Source organism: Gopherus flavomarginatus, chromosome 6, assembly GCF_025201925.1.
Source record: "Gopherus flavomarginatus isolate rGopFla2 chromosome 6, rGopFla2.mat.asm, whole genome shotgun sequence".
NCBI lineage: Eukaryota > Metazoa > Chordata > Testudines > Testudinidae > Gopherus > Gopherus flavomarginatus.
The window spans coordinates 102,446,923-102,472,407 of record NC_066622.1 but is presented as its reverse complement, the minus strand read 5'-3'; the positions used below and the strand labels follow the sequence as shown (position 1 = coordinate 102,472,407).

The window sequence follows — 25,485 nt, the reverse complement described above, 5'->3', positions numbered from 1 at the left end:
CCTTTGAGAGGTGCAGTTACACAAGGCTGCAATTTCTCCCAGTCCCTTTAATTGGAGAATGGACTTGTCTCATTTTCAGCACGACACCTTACTGGCACTGGGCCCAGAACATGTCATCTCAACCATTGTTATGTATTTTTCTACACAATAGTGAAGTGCCAACATTTTTGCTTATTTTCAGCGCACAGTAATTGAGAACAAAAGAAGCAGGGAAGTGGTACTGGATAGCTTTATTTGGGGAACACCACAATCCTGAGCCAACCACAGACAACACACTAACTGCTCTGATCTGACATTAGAGACAATATCTGAAATTAGATATTAAATGACTTTGCTAAATGTGAATTTAGGTTTTAGTGGTGTGTACTTCATTATTTACACAGCTTGCAATTTATGTGACAAAATAAGCCAAGTCCAGATGAACATGAATACTATAATACCTTGTCACCTGGGCAGAAGGCAGTTGCCAGCTGAGGGATCATTCTGAAGATACTACTATTAATCATTTCTGCATCATAGCAAGCGATGTCCAGACAACCAACATCTATCTTCCTTTCTTTCACTTTTAATTTCTCATACAAACAAGGACAGACAAAATTCAACAGGCAATAATTTAAATTTAAAAAGGAGATAATTCAAGGGGAATGAAATAGTGAAAGTTGTGAGCTGCAAAGAATATGTAAATAAGCCATGAAAATGCAAGTATTAGACTAATTTCTAATATAGTACTTATCAAAAGAAAACTTGAAGTGGGATCAATACACAAAACAGAATACATTGAAGCCATATCCCTCTGAATGCCTGATGCAGCGCAGATTTTTATGAATAATAGTATGCTGTGCTTCTTAAATTTAATTGCTGGGATAGACAGAGGTTAAAAAGTACTTATTATATAACTAATTACCTTCTCTGTGCAGGAGGAGCATTGTCAGATGCTTTGACAGTAAGTGCATAGGACCTCCCTACTGACAATACAACTCCTGGAGCGATGGTGATAAGGCCCGTTCGGTCAGTAATGATGAAGTCTCCCTGGTCCCCAGCCAGAATTTCATATATGATCTGCCCATTTGGCCCTTGGTCTGCATCTATGGCACTGAGCTGTAATTGAAAATCAGAACGTAAATACTTAAGAATCAATTTTTCATCCTATTTTATTTTCTCCCAACAAGGAATCTTGCTTTGGAGAAGAAAATTTTCAAAGCAAGAAGAAACACTCTGCATCTACTCTCAAAAAATATTGTCAAAGGAAAATGTAATTTAAAATCAGAATATCATAAAATGAGTAAAAGAAAATACTGCATCAGGAAAAAAAATCCAAAACAACCAATTCTGAATTTATATAGGACTGCAAGTAAACTATGAAATCTAAGCATTAATGAAAGGCTAATTAATACAACATTGATGTTATTTTTTATTGATAGGAATATCTGCCACTGCCTAAAAAAACCCATCAAAGGATGTTATTTACAAGAACAAAAAAAAAAAGTTTGAATTGGGGGGTCTAAAGTTTATTCATGGAAAGGTTCCCAACCTCTGTCTTCCTTAAAATTGCATTGGGATACTGCTGTTGCTGCCAAAAGTTATGATACTGAAGTCTTGCATAAAACCTGTTCATGTTAAGGTGCGGAACAATGGCATTATAATTTGTGGGTGGTGGGACTAGGAGGTGTACCATAGACTGACTAGAAAACTGAGTCCAAGTGAAATGATAAGGGTGCACATTTACACACACATCTATGAGAGCGAGAGATATTATGCACAGGAAATCCAAAACTATTTATTGCAACTCTGTTTTTGACATTTCTCCCACAAAATCATAAAGCTCTGACACCCAGGCTGTGCAACTTTAAGGTCAGATATCTTATGATCCATTAGGGATAGAAATGAGAGTTTATGCCATTGGAAATGGTAGATTCCTATCTTTGTAATAAGATACACAGCAGCTTTTGCTTCTTACTTCTAGTGTATTACCAGTATATGATATGCACAGTCTCTGATAGGAGATATAGGGAATGTGTGTTTTTTACCAAGTGCACTAAGATGACTTGGAACTACAGGCATATCCTGTATTGAATAGACATTGTTAATATTATCAACGCACTATATCCACACGACAGACATATACAGAACAAGTAGGCAATGTTTTCACTTCAGTTGCTTGGGATTCAGGAAGACTATATTTCTTGAGAACAGATCAAAAGTATGCACATTTTAGCATTTCTCTTTCCATATGTAGAATGAACAGATTATTCCATAAAAAGCACATAAATATCTATACATAAATCAGTGGTGGTGCTTGTCCACTGAACTTTATCTCATACATTTGAACAGCCATATTAATTAATAACACATTACAAAATGAAAAAAGAGGTATTGCATTCTGCTACACTCAGATGTGAGAGAAATAACTGAAGTAGCATTATTAAGCAAGTTCATTAGGGTAGTGCCTAAGGACCAATCAGGAATGGTGTCCCATTGTGCTAGGCACTGTGCAAACAGAATGGCAGACAGTCCCTGTTCCAAAAAGTGTACAATCTAATAGACAAGACAGACACAGGGTCAGGGCTGGCTCTAGCCATTTCGCCGCCCCAAGCACAGCAGTACGCCGCAGGGGGCGCTCTGCTGCTCGCCGGTCCCGCGGCTTCGGTGGACCTCCCGCAGGCGTCCCTGCGGAGGGTCTGCTGGTCCCGCGGCTTTGGGTACCTGGCGACCAGCAGAGTGCCCCCTGCGGCATGCCGCCCCAAGCACGCACTTGGCATGCTGGGGCCTGGAGCCGCCCTTGGCTCTGACTTCAGAAGTGCTCCCCTGCTGGGCTCATACACAGAAGAATGAAAAAGCCATGGTTCCTCTAAAGATTCCTGCTGCCCATCTGCCTTCCTGCTTTCTTGCTCCCACAGCCTCTAATGCAGCCACAGACTGAGCAAGCATAGAGGCAGGTTCAGGTAACTGTCTGGGAGCCAGAAATCCTCTTCTTTGCCCCTGCATCGCTCAGTAGGCTGGCAGAAGCGTATGTGGAGGTGGCCTATCACCAGCCTGTCACTCAAATCCTCTCCTGGATTAGAATATAATGTAACCTATTAATCAACATATTATTACACTGCCAGCCCTGGTCACATCACTGCAGTTCAGAGAACATTATTCACAACCTTAGAGCCATCTGCTTCCAAGACCCCTGCTGAAAATGAGACAAGAAGAAGGAAAACATGCACAGTATCCTGCCACTAGAGCAAGCAGAGAGAGTACAACCAAACCTGAAGCATACAAGACAATTACATTTACATATGATTCTAAGCTACAGGGAGTGAATAAAACACTGAGGGATGTAGCTTTTTTTTCAGAATATTGATAGATTACACAAATAGGCTCAGTGGAATATCAATTTTAATGTGAAGAGTGAGGCACTTAGCCAAAAACAATACCTAAGTTCAGTATAGTAAACATGCACTGAATTATTTAATATGATCAGAGGAAATGATCTGGATGTATTGGTAGATCCAACATCCAAATTATGGATTAAGCATGTAGCAGGTGACGGAGGTTGTTACTGCTGTTGCACACTACACTATGTGTAGAATCAACCTTTTCTCAAGAAGCAACAATGGATGAAATAAGGTATGGGGAGTTATAATTAACTGTACCCTAGGTAAGATGCACTGACCCTGAAATTAAAGTGCATTATTGTCTTCACATACACTATAGCAATATAAGGTGCATTTCAAAGTGAACAAAGGTATGTTAACGTTTATTTTGAACTATTTTTTTGATACACACTTTGTTAGAACAGACAAAGCTCTTCACAGCTTTCTCGAGGGGTAGCATGGTATCATACTCAGGTTGAATGTTTGAAATATTTTTTAATAATGAAACTTTCAATTGTTTTCAAAATAGTGAGCAACTCATGTTAGAAAGTTATAAAAAAAATCAAATTGTCACACACTGTCCTTGGAGCACACTTCTCTAATTCTGTGCTTTCTTGCCAAATTCTGCATAGGATGTCCTTTAAACTGTGTAGTTTCATAACTGCTCTACATTCCATATGATAGTCTCTTTGGTGTTTCAGCTTAATACCCTGTGATGCTTAGATAAAGACAACACATCAAACTGCAGCTCATAAAATCCACTTTCTATACTCCTTTAGGGTTTGCAGAAGCACCTCCAGTTAAAAAGCACGGATGTGCCAGTTTTTAAGATCTTAAAACATCTCTGAAATTGCATATTCCTGTAATCAAATATTCTACATTTGCCCTATGCAACTGCTCATACTCATTAACCTTCCAAAGAAAACTTATCATAAAAACTTGATGACATAGTTAAAATGTTACAATACCCTTCCGCACTGAACACCAACAATAAAAACACACACGAGAAAAAGAAAAAAAAATAAAATCTTTGAAAAATCCAAGATCCTAAGTATTTAACTTCAGCAGTTGGGACAGGGCCAGTTTTTACTGTACCAGCATGAAAAGAGAAATCAGTTGAATATACAAATATATAAATTAGTAAGGTTAATTAAATTTACAAAAAAGAGGCTTTGAAAATTTAAGTAATCCAAATAACATTTTGGGGACAAAAAGATGTCTGAAAGGTAGAACTGAAGTCCAAAAACTGCCATCATACTTTATAATTTTGGAAATTCAAATGGCAGGTGTCTTAAGGTGATAGGACTTCATAATTAATATATTTTAAAGTTAAAATACATAGAAAAAGTAACAGACTAAATAGGATTTTTTCTACTTCCACAAAATGTCTCTTGTATACAGTAATAGTAATGTTGTTACCTTTAAAATGTAAGAAGATTAATAATTTTTAAATGACATGTATTCTACAGCTACTCAACCCAGCAAGAGATAGCTTAGTAGGAGGCAAATGGAAAACTATAATAAGAAATATTATTAACGTTACATCTGATAAAACCATATACTTGATGAGTATACAAACTCTGATAAATCTCAATCACTTTAAACTTGAAGGGAGGAACTGGACTATTCCATTAGACCCAGGTCGCTTTAGAAATGACAATTTCAGGGAACCTTTTATGAAGCTAATAAATGTATGATCATCAACACTTCTAGTGGTCCCACATCTGTCACGAACCAACTTTTAATCAAGTTGGACTGAATCCCAAATGCCATATATGATTAGTTCCTGCTGACCTAAATTGAATTGAAAAGATGGTTACTCACCTTTGTAACTGTTGTTCTTCGAGATGTGTTGCTCATAACCATTCCAGTTAGGTGTGCGCGCCGCGCGTGCACATTCGTCGGAAGATTTTTACCCTAGCAACTCCGGTGGGCTGGCAGGTGGCCCCCTACAGTGGCGCCGGCATGGCGCCTGATATATACCCCTGCCGGCCCGTCCACTCCTCAGTTCCTTCTTGCCGGCTACTCTGACAGTGGGGAAGGAGGGCGGGTGTGGAATGGATATGAGGAACACATCTCGAAGAACAACAGTTACAAAGGTGAGTAACCATCTTTTCTTCTTCGAGTGATTGCTCATATCCATTCCAGTTAGGTGAATCCCAAGCCTTACCTAGGCGGTGGGGTCGGAGTGAGAAGTCGCAGCATGTAGCACTGCGGAGCCGAAGGCCGCGTCATCTCTGGACTGCTGGACCAGGGCATAATGGGAAGTGAAGGTATGAACGGAGGACCAGGTCGCTGCCCTATAGATCTCCTGGATGGGCACGTGGGCAAGGAAAGTTGTCGATGACGCTTGAGCCCTGGTAGAGTGCGCAGTCACGTGACCAGGAGGAGTACGAGCCAAGTCATAGCAGGCTCGGATACAGGACGTTACCCACGAGGAGATTCTTTGAGAGGAAACCTGTAACCCCTTGGCCCGTCCCGCTACCACCACAAAGAGTTGGGGGGTTTTGCAGAACGGCTTGGTTCTCTCTATATAGAAAGCAAGCGCTCGACGGACGTCCAGTGAGTGAAGCTGCTGCTCCCTGCGGGACGAGTGGGGCTTTGGGAAAAAGACAGGGAGAAAGATGTCCTGGTTGACATGAAAGGCTGAGACCACCTTGAGGAGAAAGGCTGGGTGCAGTCTCAGCTGGACCTTGTCCCTGTGGAACACCGTATAGGGGGGATCTACGGTGAGAGCCTGGAGCTCCGACACTCGTCTGGCTGAGGTGATGGCCACCAGGAAGGCAGTCTTCCAGGAGAGATAGAGCAGGGAGCAAGTTGCTAATGGCTCAAACAGAGGGGACATGAGCCGGGTGAGAACTAGGTTCAGGTCCCAGGTAGGGGTAGGGCGTCGAACCTAGGGTAGAAACGCTCCAATCCTTTAAGGAATCTACATAAGGTGAGAGAACACCGATCGGCCATCCTCCCCTGGGCGAAAGGTGGAGATGGCCGCCAGATGAACCCGAAGAGATGATATCGCCAGGCCCTGCTCCTTAAGGGACCAGATGTAGTCTAAGATAATGGCAATAGAGACCTCAGCGGGAAGGCAACTGCGTTCCGCACACGAGCAGATGAAGCGCTTCCATTTCGCTGAATAAGTCGCTTTGGTGGAAGGCTTCCTGCTGCCCAGGAGCACCTGCCACACTGGGGTAGAGCAACGGAGCTCGGACCGGGTCAGCCACTCAGGAGCCACGCCATGAGGTGCAGGGATTGCAGGTCTGGGTGACATAGCCTGCCATGGTCCTGGGTGATCAGGTCCAGGTGAAGAGGCAGGGGGACAGGGTCGGTTAGAGACAGGTCCAGCAACATGGAGTACCAATGTTGCCTGGGCCACGCTGGAGCTATCATGATCAAGTGGGCCCTGTCCCTGCGCACCTTCAGAAGGACCTTGTGGACGAGCGGGAACAGAGGGAATGTGTAGAACAGATGCATCATCCAGGGGATAAGGAAGGCATCTGCTACGGAACCTGGTTTCTGGCCTTGAAAGGAGCAGAACATCTGGCATTTCCTGTTCCCTCGGGACGCGAAGAGGTCCATTCGGGGACATCTCCACCTCTGGAAGAGCGAAAGGGCAACGTCCAGGCTAAGGGACCACTCGTGGGAAAGGAAGGATCTGCTCAGATGATCCGCCAGCGTGTTCCAAAGCCCGGAAAGGTAGGATGCGATGAGGTGAATGGAGTGGGCTATGCAGAAGTCCCAGAGCCTCACGGTCTCCTGACACAGGGCAGAAGACCTCGTGCCGCCCTGCTTGTTGATGTAATACATGGTCGTTGTGTTGTCGGTGAATACCGAGACACAGCGACCTTGAAGTTGAAGATGGAATGTTTGGCAAGCAAGGCGGACTGCCCTCAGTTCCTGTACGTTGATGTGGAGGGCTAATTCGTGAGGTGACCACCGACCTTGTGTCCGTAGGGTTCTGAAATGGGCCCCCCAACCTAGATCTGAGGCGTCTGTTGTCAGGGACACCGAAGGCTGGGGCAGATGGAACGGCAGCCCCGCATATACCACGGACTGGTCCAGCCACCACCTCAGGGAACCTAATATGTCCTGGGGAATGGTAACAACCACGTCCAGAAGGTGCCAGGCCGGACGGTACTGACTGATGAGCCAGGACTGGAGGGGCCTCATGCGAAACCGTGCATACCGCGTGACAAATGTGCAAGCCGCCATGTGGCCCAATAGAGTTAGGCACGTGCGTATGGAGGTCAAGGGTGCTGCCTGCAGTCGTCGTATAATGGCCGTCAAGGTCTGGAACCTTGATAGAGGAAGAATGGCTCTGGCCAGAGTCGAGTCCAGAAGGGCTCCGATAAACTCTATCCTCTGAGTGGGGATTAGCGTTGCCTTTTCTATATTGAGGATGAGACCCAAGTTCTCGAAGAGACTGCTGACCATGCGGACATGGCTGAGGACTTGTGCCTCTGATGACCCCCGAATCAGCCAGTCGTCGAGGTATGGAAATACATGTAAGCGGCTGCGACGGAGGTGGGCGACGACTACCGCCATACATTTGGTGAACATCCTCGGGGCCGTGGAGAGGCCGAACGGGAGGACTGCGAACTGATAGTGGCAGCGGTTGATCACGAACCGAAGAAACTGTCTGTGCAGCGGGAAGATGGCTATATGAAAGTATGCGTCTTGCATGTCGAGGGTGACGTACCAGTCTCCAGGATCCAAGGACGGGATAATGGTCCCCAAGGATACCATACGGAACTTCAACTTCACGATGTATCTGTTGAGTTCGTGCAGGTCGAGGATAGGCCTGAGGCCTCCTTTGGCTTTGGGGATCAGAAAGTAACGGGAGTAAAACCCCTTGCCCTGCTCGGCTTCTGGAACCTCCTCTACGGCTCCTTTGTCGAGGAGCGTCCGCACCTCCTGAAGGAGGAGTTGCTCGTGAGAGGGGTCCCTGAAGAGGGAAGAAGGAGGGGGGCGGGAGGGAGGGCGTGAAACAAACTGCAGATGGTATCCAGTTTAGAAACTATTCTGCAGGAATGCCACAAACAGACAGGCAGACACACAGGTATCTGTAAACAAATACAGCCAGAAAACTCTAGGTGCATTTTTACAGGATATTTTATGGAAATTTAGCTGCAAATGCTGACAGGATTCATTGCAAGATGTAGGTTTAAGAAATCAACAGGAACAAAGACTTGACACATTGCAAATACAAAAATGTATAATTTACAATACAGGATATGCAAATTTGGTCTTTAAAAAAAAGATTCTTAACAAATTGTCAGTACTTAGTGTGCACTGGATTGCAAAAATCCTGCTTTACATATTGTCTGAGATATGTTTGCTAAATGAAAAAATACTGCTTGTTTAGAAGATGAGTTAAATCTCAAGCACATCACGTTTTAGAGGAGGTCTACACTACAGCAGGGATCAACACTCTGAGATCGCGCCGCCAGCGGTCAATTTAGCTGGTCTAGTAAAGACCCAACAAATAGATTGCAGATCATTCTCCAGTCGACCCCTGTATTCTGCGCCCAATGAGAAGAGTAATGTAAGTCAATGGGAGAAAATCTCCCGTCGACTCCCCGTGGTGTCGACCCCGCGGTAACTCGACTTAAGGTATGTTGACTCCAGCTACGTTATTCACATAGCTGGAGTTGCGTAGCGTAGGTCAACTTACCACGGAAGAGTAGACATAGCCTAAGATGATGGCAAGACAATTCATGAAGAGATATAAGAGAGTTAATTTTATTAATTTTGTAAATAAAATTAGCTGTAATGGAACTAATAATACTCTTCACAACCATTTATACTGAAAGCAAGAGACATGCAATACAGATGTGTCCACATGGAGATCTATTAATGCGCTATCACTTCTGATCTTCAGCAACATGTCTGGTCACCATGACCATGCATGGCACTGAGTGTGGTGTTTTTGTGCCACGTGACAAGCAAGAGCTAGGACCTCCAAAACCATTTTTAATTCTCACCTGAAGCAGGGTTATTTAATGTCTCCAGACGTGAACTAATGCACTAATCCAGTGGTTCTCAGCTTTTCCAGACGACTGTACCCCTTTCAGGAGTCTGATTCAACTTGCGTACCCCAATTTTCACCTCACTTAAAAACTACTTGCTTACAAAATCAGACATAAAAATACAAAAGTGTCAAAGCCACACTATTACTGAAAAACTGCTCCCTGTCTCATTTTACCATATACTTATAAATCGAATGGAATATAAATATTGTACTTACATTTCAGTGTATAGCATATAGACCAGTACAAACAAATAATTGTCTGTATGAAATTTTAGTTTGTACTGACTTCGCTAGTGCTTTTCTGTAACTTGTTTGAAAACTAGGCAAATATCTAGATGAGTTGATGTGCCTCCTGGAAGACCTCCGAGTATCCCCAGAGGTACATGTATCCGTGGTTGAGAACCACTGCTTTAATCCACTCCCCTACTTATCCTCCTTTTCTTTTTACCCACAGACTTATTTAACTGTTATGACAAATGTACTGTAAAATCTTCTGAACATGGACATATCAGAATGATACTTTCCTCTGATAAATAAAATAGGGGTAATTAAGATAAACAGAAAAAATAAAATTGGTTACTTTTGTTTCATACATTTAAAATACCATTTCAGACAAGAAAAGCACAGCATACATTTCAAGGGGAGCTCAGGAGTTATTATGTAGACAAAATAAAAACAAAATACAAAAATACAGCAGAGATCCGTTTTGTAGCTTTCAAAGGCCAAGAAAGTTTTTGGCCCCCAAAGGCGAATTTTGCAGAAATCTAGCTTTTTTGTTCCTCAGTCCTGTCATTTTCTTGGTTACTGTTCTCTGTTCCTTGCTGATTTCTTTCCTGTACATTTACTTCATTTTATTTCCAATTATATGTTATACATAGAAATAAAGATATGTCTAACTAAATAATGATATGGTGTGAATCATTTACATGATCTGTTTAAAGTATAATTTTATCACACAACTACACACTCCATTTATTAATATGCAACTCATTTAATCATCTGAGTTATGGCAGACAAACATTACTAATAGCAATGGTAATGATGGCAGACAGAACAGAAAAACCTGCAAGAAAATGAACCTGCCCACCAAAATTAACCAGTACACATTTAAGCTATTTTGTGAAGTTAAGTCAAAATAAAGAGCACATATTTCATTTTTAACTATCCACATAGTTATCAGCATTCAAATCAAAACAATAGATTTATTTAATTGCTAATTTCTCAGCCGTGGAATGTTGTACAGTTCCTAAAAAAGCAGACAGAATGGCCTGATAAAAATAAATTCTCAAGATGGACAGGGCATTAAATCTCTCTCATACAGCACAAATAATTATTGTTTTTTATTAAAAAAATTTCACTATTCAAAATACCTCGCCCTCCTCTGGAAGAGAATAGCATCAATCCTTCAAAACAGGTAAGATCACAACTCGTAAGATAGATATCCAAAATAAAATAAATCCTAGTGGATTCTGACTTGGGAGTAAGGCAAACACTACCATACCAGTCTCTATCGAAGAGATAATTCTTTATTTTGAATTCTGTGCCCCTCTTCCTATCTGTAGACAGACAGGAACCTGATTTATGAAAGCAGCAAGTTCCTCCCCAGCAGGACTCTCTTCTTTTCTAGCAATTCTTTAGAAGCAATGCTGTAGGGGATCCTCAAAACCAGACAGGTCAGGTTTCAGTGCAGGAGCCAAATTACTCTCTCCACCAAGCCCACTGAGACAGTCAACAAAAGTCACTATAACCAGAGACTATTCATTGTCAGCGACTTGCCCACTCCAAGTGAATTAAGGGACATGGGGCAGGTGGCATCAGAGCTTACACTTTGGTGCAGCTTGAGCCACTTTAAACTGCACTGTCAGAACCAGCCCGATAGGGACTCTTCCACTGACAGACTGTGTGGCAGAGCTGTACATGTCCCAGTCCAATCTCTGGCATGGGAGGAAGTAGGGGAGAAAGCAGAATTTCCCTGTGGTGGGAATCCTCACCATCCTAGGCAGGTGGCAAGTTATACATTTAGGGCTGGTCTAAGATCCCTTTGGTACAAAGTTGACCTTAGCAAGGGCCACGAATGCAGCCCACATTTTACTTATTTGTTTAATCACAATACTATAACACTCTGTTCGCTTTCAAACTTTAAAAGCAAACTGGTCATTATATGAAAACAAACTAATACACTGAAGAAGGAATTAGCATTTTTGTAGGACTAACTTTTATAGATTAAACATTTTATTACTTATCTCTCTAACGCAATCTGCTTCAGGAACATAGATATTCTTTGCTTATGTGTAAATTATATCCAATTATATAGACTCTGTGAGGTCACTGCTGCCTTTTCTGACCTACTTTCTCTGACTGGAGTAAGTGGTTTCGTCAACTAAACAAATTCGACCTGGGTCATTTTCCTTTTAAATCATAGCTGATTATCATCTCAAAGGAGATAAGTGCCTTAAAATATACTGAAGCAATTATTTGGTAGTGCTATAGAATGAAATGCTTTGTCACATGTACATGCAGATGAGTACAAACAGGGTAGTTATGTACATACAGATGAGTATACAGGATAATTAGTTCAGTAAAATTCAATACAGAATTTAGTTTCATTTAACACTGTTTCTTGAAAAAGAAAAACTTTAACTAGTTTTTTGTTAGACTGGTTAAATTTTTTCTTTTTAAAGAAATAATGTTGAATGAAACTAAGGCCTGGTCTACACTATGCGTTTAAACAGAATTTAGCAGTGTTAAACTGATTTAATCCTGCACCCGTTCACACAACGAGGCCTTTTATATCGATATAAAAGGCTCTTTAAACCAGTTTCTGTACTCCTCCCCGATGAGAGGAGTAGTGCTGAAATCGGTATTGCCATGTCGGATTAGGGTTAGTGTGGCCGCAAATCGACAGTATTGGCCTCCGGGCGGTATTCCACAGTGCACCATTGTGACCACTCTGGAAAGCAATCTGAACTCGGATGCACTGGTCAGGTAGACAGGAAAAGCCCTGCGAACTTTTGAATTGCATTTCCTGTTTGCCCAGCATGGAGCGCTGATCAGCACGGGTGGCAATGCAATCCCAAAACCAAAAAGAGCTTCAGTATGGACCATACGGGAGATACCGGATCTGATCGCTGTATGGGGAGATAAATCTGTTCTATCAGAGCTCCGTTACAGAAGACTAAATGACAAAGCACTTGAAAAAATCTCCAGGCTATGACAGACAGAGGCCGCAGCACAGTGCTGTGTGACAAGCATAACGGAAAGCCAAAGAATCAAATGGATGCTCATGGAGGAAGAGAGGGGGTACTGAGGACTCCAGCTATCCCGCAGTCTCCGAAAAGCATTTGCATTCTTGGCTGAGCTCCCAGTGCCTGAAGGGTCAAAACATTTTCCCGGGTGTTTCAGGGTATATGTCGTCAATTTACACCCTTCCCCTCGCCCCGAAAGAAAAGGGAAAAAAAAAGCTTCTCGCCTTTTTTCAATGTCACCCTATGTCTACTGTATGCTGCTGGTAGATGGGGTGCTGCAGCGCTGAACACCAGCATCCCCTTCCTGGTGGATAGCAGTCATATTGTACCGCCTGCCATCGTCATCATCAGCCCATGAGTGCTCCTGGCTGGCCTCGGTGAGGTCGGCCGGGGGCGCCTGGGTAAAAATGGGAATGACTCCCGGTCATTCCTGGCAGGTGGTACAGAATGGCTGGTAACCGTTCTCATCATAGCAACTGGATGCTGAGCTCTATCAGCCCCCACCTTTCATGTCTAAAGAAAAGATTCTGTACTGCCTGGACTATCATAGCAGCTGGAGGCTGCCTCCCCCTCATTTTATCTCACTAAAAAGTCAGTGTTTCTTATTCCTGCATTCTTTATTACTTTATCACACAAATAGGGGGACACTGCCACGGTAGCTCAGGAGGGTTGGGGGAGGAGGGAAGCAACAGGTGGGGTTGTTGCAGGGGTATCCCCTAGAATGGCATACAGCTCATCATTTCTGCTGGATCTCTGGGGCTCTGACATGGAACGGCTGTGCTCTTTGGTTCTCTAGTACACTTGCCCCATATTCTAGGCAGGACTGACTCTATTTTTAGACAAAACATAAAGAAGGGAATGACCTGGGGAATCATTTCCGTTTTTGTCCATGCGCCCCCGGCCGACCTCAGCGAGGCCAGCCAGGAGCACCCATGACAGCAGCAGATGGTACAGAACGACTGATAACCGTCATCTCATCGCCAATTTACAATGGCATGGCAGACAGTGCAATAGGGATGGCAACCGTCTCTGCTACCTTGCAAAGGCAAATGAATGCTGCTGTGTAGCACTGCAGTACCCCGTCTGTCAGCAGCAACCAGTACACATACAGTGATGGTGACAAAAGGCAAAACGGGCTCCATAGTTGCTATGCTATGCTATGGCGTCTGCTAGGGCAATCCAGGGAAAAGGGCGTGAAATGACTGTCTGCCATTGCTTTCACGGAGGAAGGATTGAGTGACAACATTTACCCAGAATCACCCGCGACACTGTTTTTGCACTGGGATCTCAACCTAGAATTCCAATGGGCGGGGGAGACTGCGGGAACTATAGGATAGCTATCCACAGTGCAACGCTCCGGAAATCGATGGATACATGGATGCACACTGCCGAATTAATGTGCTTAGTGTGGCCCCGTGCACTTGACTTTATACAATCTGTTTTACAAAACCAGTTTATGTAAAATCGGAATAATCCTGTAGTGTAGACATACCCAAACAGTCTGATTCAGCATTACAAGTCTGTCTTACTGGCCCATTACATTTCCACAGGCCTCGAATCCACAGGCATCAATGCTATTCATAATTCCAGAAGCACAATTCATTCTCTAGTGTCTGCAGAATACTGAATTAAAGACTCCATGTTGGCAGCCTTGGCAGGTGTAAGAGACAAGATCAGCAAGTTCCCATATTTTTTGATACAGAAGCAAGTTACTTCTCAGCTGACTGAACTACTATTCATTATTAACTTATAGTAAGAATCAGAGCTTCATTGTACTGGCCACTTTACAAACACATTAAAAAGATAGTTCCTGCCACGGATGTATGCATTTATTAGAAACCAGTCAGAGCCTAGACTTATCTGCCTCTACCACACTACTAGCATTATAAAGTGTTGTGGTTTGGAAGTATCATGGCACTACATCTGCAGAGAGAGGTAAGGGGAGGAGAAAATCTACCCTCATCACTCTCAGGTTTTGCTTTACTTTATTTTTAATTCTGGAAAGCCAGAAGTCATTCCCAGAACCTGCCAACCCACTCCTCTCCACCCACACTACCTGCAAATAGAGAATTATTTACTCTAGGTCTAGTTCAGGCATAACTTCTGCTAGCTGCTGCCAGAAACTCAGCTGGTCCCAACAAACCCTCATTAAATGACTGGGCTCCCTGATTGGTCAGAAAAGCCAAATGATTGCCATTTAAGCCCTGCAGCAACAGCAGCACAGTGGTAGCTCAATGCATTACAGGCCCCCAAGCTATATCGCAGGGGTCCCAATGCGGTGCCTGCGGGTGCCATGGCGCCCGCAGGGGCATCTGAATGTGCCTGCGTCCTGGCCGGTGGTGGAGCATACACCGAAATGCCGCCGAATTTCGGCGGCGACGCCTCTCGATGATGCCACTTGCCTCCAACAAGCGACGTCATTGAGAAGCTTCGCTGCCGAAATGCCATCAAAATTTGGTGGCATTTCGGTGAATGCTCCATCACCGCCATGGTCCTTCGTCTGGCACCCGCCAGACGAAAAGGTTGGGGACCACTGTTATATCGGATCTGCTTCCTCTGAACTCCTGGCTCCAACCATTGGCTTTCCACCTGAGCACATCTCTTTTTTTGCCCTTTGATTCTTCTCTGACCACTAGGGCCAGACTCCTTCTCTGTCGACTAGTTTATACTGCCTAAACCTCGGTGCAGGACAGCTGATTATTATATTTACAATTTACACTTACACCTAACTTCCAATCTTCTTCCCTTTGGTAGTCCCCTGAGTGGAATACCAGAGCAACACTCAGTGTCAGACCAGGGTTGGAAACCAAAGATCAGGAGTAGATGTTTCTGACTTCAGCCTGGTAACTAAGAATCACGAGGGGATCAGAAACGGGAAATCAGAAGGTGATGCAAGGCCTGGAGCTGCAGTAAACCAGACATCTGTATGGTTGACCAGACATCTGTATGGTTGTCCAGACAACTTTCTGAGGCACCCTTGAGTTAAATAGTAAGCATGGCCCAATCAGAGGGCAGCAGGGTGCTGTTGCTCTGGCCCCTTCGGGAGGTACGTCCTGTGACACCTAATCTCCACAGTACTCCTTGCAGGTGACTCTGGATAACCTCCCAGTGGTGATATAGGAATGTCAGATAGCTGCCCTAAGAACTGCAGACCTGGGTTCTAGTCTTCCACATCCTTACAATAATTAACTCTGTAAAAGCAAGTTTCTCTTATAGTATGGGATTTTCATATCATACATGAATTATGGGAGCTTTTTGTTTCCCCAAGAACTCCCTAGATGAACCTCTTGTACTATAAGAACATACTTCTGAGGTCATATTTTAATGCATATAACAACACACACACCCACAATAAGCACAAAGCTTTTTCACACAATTACTTAACTTTCATCAAATTTTATGAATAGTGGAAGAAAATAATTGTATACACTAAAGTTTATCCTACTATTGCATTCATAAGGACAACTATAGTTTACATTAAACAAAAGTAGATGATTTCAAGTTTTATGATACTTAAATCTTACATGTTTTACATTAGTGATGAAAAGAGGTTATCAAACAGCATGCAACTGATACTCTCTTTCAGTTTTGAACTGCCACGTTTAAATAAAAAAGTAAGGGTAGGATTTTTCAAAAAATCCTAAAGAAGCCAGGTGCCTAAATCCCCCTGAAATTCAAAGGAAGTTGCATGCCTAACACCATTAGGCTCCTTTGAAAATCCCAGTTTGCATCTTTATATTTACATCCAGATGACACAGCTAAACAAGCATTAAACAATCTGTTGCTTAGGGGAAAATATCAGAAAAAATATTAAGCAAGGAAAAAAACTTGAGAGAGATATCAATGAATGGAAATACAGCTTTAAAGTTATTTTCTAAAGCCAAAATAAAACTTGTGATACAGTAATGAAAATAAATCACTTTTGTTGATTTTTTAAAAAATATCATTTCAAACACCCTTCCTGTTCTTATTTTTCACCACCAGCGGCAGCGCTACTCACAGAAAATAAAATGAGCAAGACATCACAGGGAAGAGCACTTTCCCACACAGCCTTGCTTTTACTTTTTGCTTTCAAAGAAAAGGAATAGTACTGACTGTCTTCTGCAGTGACAATGTATTAGCAATGTTTTAACAAGCTTTGTTTCCTTACCTTGTATAGTATAAGCTTTTATCTTTGGACACAGGTATGGTACTAAATTAGAAAATTACAATATTAGTCATGGCCAGCATAGCGCTATCTGATGAAATATAACGATATAGATCATTGTTGCAACCACTATTATATATTTGCAACATATCTTGTGCAAAATGTGGCATGTAAGATATCTATAAAAGGTTTATGATTTGCTGGTTATGATTATGCTATCTGTAAGCATGTATCATTTTTGTATTTGAAGTTATGAATATTGGCTCTATATCTGGATTTCAAATGTTTGCTCTTGAGGTAACGCCCAGGAAGTAGTTAGCCAGCACATCTTGGAGGGACTTTTCAAATTGAGTGGCCCATCAAAAGGACACTTTACTCATAATGGGCAATGGGAGACACTCATCTACACTGAGTGAACTGTCCTATAAATGTGCTTTCTGGAATATAGGTAATGGCATCCTTCAATGACTGAACGAAACTGGGCATGAACTTGTGACTTGAACATGTGACTCCAAACACTACCTAGTCACCTGTGCTGATGTTTTTGTTGGAAACAACGGGTTTCTCTTCACATGGCAGAGGATATAAATTGTCCCTGGAAACCCCAAATTTCCAAAGCTTAGCTTTATATTCCATGGTTAGGTACGAGGTATACCACTACAGACATCAGCGCTGTTCTTTCAACAAATTATATAGTGTTTTATCAGATCAATACATACATGTTTCTTATTAAAGTGATCTGTAATTTGTATTAAGTTTGCAAGTTATTTAGGACAAATGTTCCTTCTGTCGCCCACAGATTACTTGGGTTACAGTTCAGGACAACTGCACCTGTATGTCCCCTCAGTGGCCCAGCAAAGGCACCCACTCTCAGGATTCCAGCTCCCCTGGATGGAGACATGTGTCCCTCACCCTTTTGACTGGAGTATTTCCAGGCTTCACAGTTCCTTAACTTCCCTGTGTTATCCCCAGGAGAGACAGGTTACCAAAGCAAACCTTGGTTGCTGTCTCTTTAGAGATGGTTAACAAGTGTAAATACTATAGTTAAAAGGTACCACATAGTACCTCCTATGCCAGCCCACTTTACTCTTAAGGTAAAAAGCATTACAGAGAAAATATATTAAAACCAATAAACAAACCTACACACATGCTAATAAGCTGACCAGAAACCATCCCTAACATGGATTCCGGCAAGAGCAGTCCTTTAAACCTTCACCCAAGGGATTTGATGTGGTTACAGAATCATCACTGCTCCAATGCAGAACAGTCTTTTGGGGCATCTGGAAGCCCATCTTTCTAACCTTTCCCAATGGATTGGGGCCTGTTAGGGACTACAGCTTTGCTGGATCAGGAAGAAACCATGAGCCAGTTTAAAACTAGGCTATTTATACAATAACTCTTTCTCTCTTTGTCCTTGGAGAATGCAGTTTGAACTAGTATATGCATACCTCTCCAGAAGGGTTGCTTCAAAGGATTGTTAAGGGAGATAGTACATTAGCATTCCCCCTCCCTACTAGAGAAGATGCATACAATGCCACAATAGTACATACATAGCTGCATTTTTAATACAATATACCCCCAAAGGCATTAACCCTAATTCAATAAGGTTTAACTTAATTCAATAAAGTTCAGTTAAGATATTGCAGGAAATTAGCAGTCTCTCACAGCTTTTACATAGAGTGAGTAAAATATTAAAACTGAACTCTGCCATGTGGCTTTGACAAGAAGATTGCAGGCACCACAATATACCCCCGTTTTTCTGAAACCCTGTTATCCAAACCTCTGCATTATCCAAATGCCTTCCCTGTTCCTCAGCATAGGATACAGCCCCTTTGCAGCATGTATCACATGCTGGGGGACAATGAAAGGATTCAGATAATGTGGAAGTTCAGATAATTGAATAGAGACTCCAGGCCAAGACAGAGGAGGATGAGCCCCTAGCCATGGGGAGGTCACCCTGCTGCTGAATGGCTCCTGCCATCTCTATTATTTGAACAAAATCTGTGCCCCCCATGCTATTTGGAAAATTGGGAGTACACTGTATTTCATTGTGCTGATTCTCTCATTCTTAGAAACCCTGTGAAGGAGCAGAGAAAAAGGACAGCAGAAAAAAGGGCACTAGCATAAGTTTAATCCCTGTGTTGCACTGGTGCAATGCATCTGCGTTAAGGGTTTACATTGGTACACATTTCCCCAATGTAGACAATCCTTAAATTCCATTCAGCTGGATTTGTACAAACTCATTAAAGGCAATGGGATTGCAAAAAAAGTTACTGAAGGCATAACTGAAAATAAAAGTGTCCTGTAGAACCATTATTGTGAACATGAAACAACTACCGGTAAGCTTGATTCTAAAATCCTAGAGTAAGTTTGCAGAACTTGCTTTGAAGAAAAATCCAGAACTTTTAAAAATTTGTTAACTGAGCATATTTGATAAGGAAATCATTGAAGTTGACAATTAACATGGAAATCCACAATGTCACTTTTCACTTTCCAGTCACTTTGCAGACTTAATAAGCCTCACAGAACCTAGCGAGGTAGATATTTTACAGATGGGAAAACTAGTGCACAGTGGGGCCAGATGACTTTCCCATGTATATATAGCAAGTCAATGCAGATCAAGGAATATATTCTGAGAGACTTGACGTCTACTTCACTTCTTAAACCACATGCCCTCCCTCATGAATTCAATTACCAATAATATTTACTTAAAAGGTCATTTTTACCACTCTCTCTATTCTCCTTTCCTATTGATTTCTATCCAGTATCTTCTTGTCTTATTGTGATCAATTTAAACTGCAAGTATTTAGGGGCAAAGACCATGGGTACATTCTGGCCCTCTGTCATCAGTTGGAGTTTTCCAATGGATTTCAATAGGGCCAGGATTTCACCCACTGTTTCACTCACTATTTAAAGTGCTATATACAAATGTTAAACAATAATCAATAAACAATACTTTCTCCTCTTTTCTTCCACTATAAATCACATTGCTCAGGTCTAACTGTGCACTACTATACAAATGATGCAGTCAATGGCATGGACTGAAAAATAAATGGCCACTGTACATCTGACACTCCTTAAAAGGCAAGTTAGAAATATTTCTTGATAATTCATAATAATGTGCCTATCCACACACAGGTTTTATTTGGTACTATGGAGTTGTCAACATGCCGGAGAATAATTGTTTTTGTGATAGTTCACATCTCATCAGAAGCTGCAAAGTTTAGGAGAATAGCTATTTGTGCAAGATTTCTAACCCAATTTTTTTGATAAAGTGGCAATTAAGCAGTTGAACTTCTATTGTATTATTCAAAACATACTAAACTATAAAGTTTTTGAGGTTCACAATTGTTAATTTTTTAATGACCTATATCATTATTTAAATGGGGGAAGACACATACACTTCATTTGTACCTGTTTTCAGTACACTTACAATTAATATTAACTTAAAAAACTGCATATTGCTGTGTTAAACACAGTTAGATAAAAGGCATGAAGTTACCTTTATAACGCTTTCCCCAGGCCTCATGTCTGTATAAATCTTGACATTGTATGATATGTTGGAAAAGGTTGGTGAGTTATCATTTGCATCAATCACCAGGATATTGACCATAACTGCCATACTCTCCTGTACTCCATCAGAAGCTGTCATCTTCAAAGGGAAAAAGAATACAGAAAAAGACTTTAATGGGGTAGAATTAAGAAAAATTCAAAAGTCTGATTTGTCCCACATGTCCCCAAGTTTCACCACTTAAAAAACATTTGCTTACAAAATCAGACATAAAAATGCAAAAGTGTCAGAGCACGCTGTTACTGAAAAATTGCTTACTTTCTCATATTTACATATAATTATAAAATAAATCAAATGGAATATAAATATTATACTTACATTTCAATGTATAGTACATACAACAGTATAAACAAGTCATTGTCCGTATTAAATTTTAGTTTGTACTGACTTTGCTAGAGTTCTTTTATGTAGCCCATTGTAAAACTATGCAACTATCTAGATGAGTTAATCTACCTCCTGGAAAACCTCTGTGTACCCACAGGGGTACGCATACCCCTGGTTGAGAACCACTGAGTTAGACAATCCATGCCTCAAAAAAATAATAAACTCTTAATAGACAAAACGAAGGATAAGGAAAAGGAAGAATTATTTTATAAAGGCAGAATTGAGGCACAAGATATAAGCGATTTGCGCAAGATCTAATAGAAAGTCCATGGTAAAGCCAGGAACTGAACTCAGAGCAACCAAGTCCCAGCCCAGTGCCTTAATTACATTCCCATCCTGTGTTCTCTACTGTTTAAAGGGGCAGATTCTCACTCTTTCTGTGCTCACTTTGTAGTGCTCAGGCAACCCAAAGGGACCAGACACTCACTGTTACTCCCCTGCTGGGGATTCATGTGATCTGAGGAGCACCCCAGTGGGTTTAGAGCCAGTTCCTATATTGCTCCTCCCCAACGCCTGGCACAAAATACCTCAATGTATCAGGCAATAGGAAAGGAGTGATTGCTGAAGCCTTAGTTTTGTCCCAAGTTTCCTAATAAAGCCCAGAGGTAGAGTATATAGAGTAGGACACTGGGCTGCAGTCTCAGAACCTCTGGAAGTATGTATATATTCTCCCTCACTCTTTCTGTCATTGTGGGATTTCTGGTTCTCTGTACTTACACCAAACCAGTACTGGTTTGAAGTTAAATGAATTTCTACAGCACAGAGCTGTGTAGAGAAGATTTTTTTCATCAAGTGGATACTATGAGCATGTGTTTATTGGTCACAATTAAGGATATTGTTAATAGTTAAACTAGCAATGTTGTCAATACGAGCAAGATGTGGAAAGGAAACCAGCATTTGAAAATAAACTCACTTTGGACCCAAACCTGCAAAGAACTGCATACCTTTAGCTCCCACTGAAATCAATAGGAATTAAAGTAATTTGGCACCTTCCAAAAAGCGCTTGGTATCTTGCAGGACTGGGTTGAACATATACACGAAATTTCCTAATTTTCTCTGAACCGCTCACACATTTATGCCTCCTCAATATCAGCAAGAGGGCAGGGAGATGGCAGAAAGTAGTGAGAAGTGGGAATAATCCTACTTTCAGCCCTCTTTACCTACCAGATAGATGCCTGGGTAAATGGGAGAAGTAAGCTGTTTCATTAAAAAGGATGAACCAACTTACTCCTTCACTCATATCCAGGGAGGAACAAGGAAGAGAGCAACTCTGAGTCAGAATTCATTCCTTGGTCTGTTCCTTGGGTGCTGCAGCTACACACTACATCTTATTCAGGACAAATTGTAAACTAATGATCTAGCTTTAAATTATTCCTATCCTGCAAATGGGTATTAACTTGTGTATGAGAGAGAGCAGTGGACTCCATTTTATCTCCTCTCTGTCATATCAAAATGTATAATTCTGTTTGTAAATACCATATTGACTTTTTCAACATTAAAAACGAGCAGCTCCTGGTGTGCTTTTGAAAGAATATTGCTTACCGAGAAGGTGTATAGCTGCTGGAGCTCTCTATCAACTGGTTGGAGTAAGGTGAGGTACCGGGTTATACCAGTCTGAGTCACAGTGAAAAATGTATTATAATCATTTAGGAAAAGATGGAGCTGTGGATCCTTTGTCTTCAAAGAGAAAGAAATGAATATTTATTAATATATAATATTCAAGTAAATAATTAAAAAATGCAAGCATTAATTACAATGTAAATGAGCAGAATTATTATTATTTATTTGTATTACTGTGGTGCTGATGAACCCCAGTTAATGACTAAAATCCCATTGTGGTAGGTGCTGTACAAATCAAAAGGTGTTCCCTGCCTGAAAGAGTTTACAAGGCACAGTACCATCACTGACAGAGTCTGTGAAACAGCAAAACACCTACATTGCTTTCACTGGCCCTCTTTTAAAATGTAATATTCTGAAAAAATACTTGAAAATAAATTTTAAAAATTTAGGGAATCTCCTCCCAAAGAATGCTTTAAAAACAAAACAAAAAACCCTACTAAAATAGGGTGATAACATTTTGACTTTTAAACAGTTAATTCTTAAAACTGCATTTTACTTATCAAGATAAAGAATTATAATCTCTGATTCATAGCATTTGTTCTCATAGCATATCTTGAGAAATCTTCCCATTTGCTCAGTGCAGCAATAAAATAGTTCAGATGAACAATGTCTACCACATAGTGATGATTAGTATCTGGTTGTTGCAGAAACTCTGTAGTACAAAACATTCAGGCATATCCTTGTATATCAGAACAAATAAACATTTAAACACTGGTAAAATAAGGATAATTACTTTGACCACAAATGAAAATAAACCTCAGAATCTAGATATACTATAGTTTAATATTTATTTTGATTTTGAAGTAACATTTTTAGTAAACGTATGTGATATATTTTGGCAGCTCAAGACTTCTCTAAACAGGGAAAGTTTCCATGCTTTGAATTCCCCAACGTATCAAGTTTAGTAGCTATTGTATGTGGCCAAAAGGGATGAGGAGGTTTAAAAGACATATTAAAGGAGTGACCTGGAACTCACCCTAATTTGTCTCTCTTTATATAGCTTGAATAGATAATGGTTATTTCTATGGTGTGGAGAAAAGCAATAACACCCCTTTCCAGAGAAGAGATAGTCAGATTGCATTTTGGAACAGACAGGATACCAGCTGTCTGAAAGAGGGACAGACTAGGACTGCCATGAGAGAGAGAGAGAGAGAGAGAGGGCCATACTCCCTAACAAAAATTACTCAAGAGATTTGATGTTTAATGGCCAGAATCTGTGGATTGGCTCTTTAGCAGCCAGTGTAGCCTGAGAGTGGAGGGTCTGTAGGAAGCTGCAAAAGGGGCTCTAAGTCATATTGTGGATCCCTGATTCTCAGGCTGCTGGATGACAAGTCTGTCTTGAGGAACAATTTAGAGCGACCTTAGAAGTGTGCTAAAACTCTGGCCATGCGCCTATCATGGAGACAGTCCTACTTTGGAGCAGGGAACAACACAATCATGCCAAATCTATTTCACTTAGAGATTCCTCTAGGCCAGAGGAACCCCTAATTGGTTAGTTAAGCTATCTTTCTATGCACTTTGTGCTGTTGAAATGACACAAAACCAGAGGAATGGGCATTTTTTATTTAACTATGAATCTAACCTGCTACATTGATTTTATTGGATCTTTTGCAGTAACTATGTATTGCAGTTAACTTTTTAAACACTTTAATTTTATTTTCTCTCCTATTCTATGAAAATAAATGCCTCTGTTTTTTATATAATCTGACTGGAGCCTAAGTGCTTTCCAAATTTGGGACATACTATCTCTGCTATTTTTCAACATGGCTACTGGTTACCTGGGTTCATTTCTTGAAGTAGATAAGAGAGAATATGGCAAGAGATGCTATCTGACTGATCAAAATAGAAAATCAATGTTAGGTTAGAAAATTAGTCACACAGAAATTGTCCAAAATGGTACAAACCAAGGGAAAGAAGGCCAAAGCAAAATTATTGATCAAATATTACAGCTATTACCATCTTCACCAAATCCAGCAGTTGTAAAATGCCTGTTTGTCTTGAAAAAGAATGCATTTTGAGGTCCTGTCCCCACACCCACATAGAGTGAAATACTTCAAAATAAGATCTTCATTTCACCATTTTTTAACACCAACGGAGGAAATGGACATACTCTACATTTAAGTCAGTGCCACTAAATGAAATCTGAAACTTAAACTTGTTATGGCTTTTAGACTCTCATCTCACAAAAGAATTCTGTAGACAAAGCCAGACAAATATATAGCCACACTGTTATGAACACTAAAACACAGTGTCAAAAGGTGTAATATTACTTTTCTGAGAGCACTGTTCTCGTTCTAAGAGCATTTACTCAAACTGTATAATGAAGAGCTTTCTTGTAGATCAATTTCCTTCTACTCCTAGCTAATTAATTATGCAGAAAGGTTTAGAATTAAAAAGTTACTTCAAAGTGAAAAACCTTAAGATTCTCATGGCCTAGCAGGCATAACTGAAACATTTCAACAACCTGAAATAAAAGCACTAAAAATATAATACTGTAATACACAGTTGCAAACACAGAATAGGGCAAGAAGATGAAAAAAAGATTTAATTTTGCAGTCCAAAGTACTCTAGGACACTGAAGCCCAGGTTTTGGAAGACAAAGATTATACTATTTAAGGCCTAGACCTAGGAAAACACTTCAGTTGCTCAAAACTAAGTGCAAGAAATGTTACAAATGAATGGTTTCCTGTCACTTAAAGATATGCTGTAATCATGACAGCTGTCAGTAAAATTAAAGCTCTTTTCACCATTAACAGTCCAAAGAAAGAAAAAAGGGCATCCATTATGGTTTTTCCAGGAGAAGTGGTGGCAATGACTGTTCACTTGTAGACTCTATAAAGTTAAAGACCGAACTTTATTTTCAGACAATTCCAAGCCATTTTTTAGATCTCTATATAGTACTGAGTTAGCACAGGCTCAGTTCAACTAAAGGATTTGTTTATAACTCTAAGAATGCTCATTCCAATTTAGTTCTTTGAACCTTTGCACTTAATTTGATATCACACAAGTGATTCCTCAACACTGTGTGGACTTCTAGCCTAATCTGTCTTGTAAGGTTCCTACTATTCACACAGTTTTGAACAAGATTAATTTAACTTTCTGAATTACTTTTGTTTCAAACATACAATCAT

The 25,485-nt window shown here is 41.0% G+C and overlaps 1 protein-coding gene across 2 annotated transcripts in view; it reads right to left on the bottom strand.

Annotated features, from left to right (window-relative positions):
• The window catches only part of PCDH15 (protocadherin related 15), a 1,406,570-nt gene that overhangs the window by 338,193 nt on the left and 1,042,892 nt on the right, over positions 1 to 25,485 (bottom strand). For both annotated transcript variants that reach the window (XM_050959272.1, XM_050959271.1), the window contains 3 exons: positions 22,277 to 22,411; positions 20,282 to 20,431; positions 905 to 1,098 (listed from right to left, as the gene is read on the bottom strand). In XM_050959272.1, coding sequence (XP_050815229.1) covers positions 905 to 1,098; positions 20,282 to 20,431; positions 22,277 to 22,411 — 479 coding nt within the window. The remainder of the gene's footprint in view (positions 1 to 904; positions 1,099 to 20,281; positions 20,432 to 22,276; positions 22,412 to 25,485) is intronic.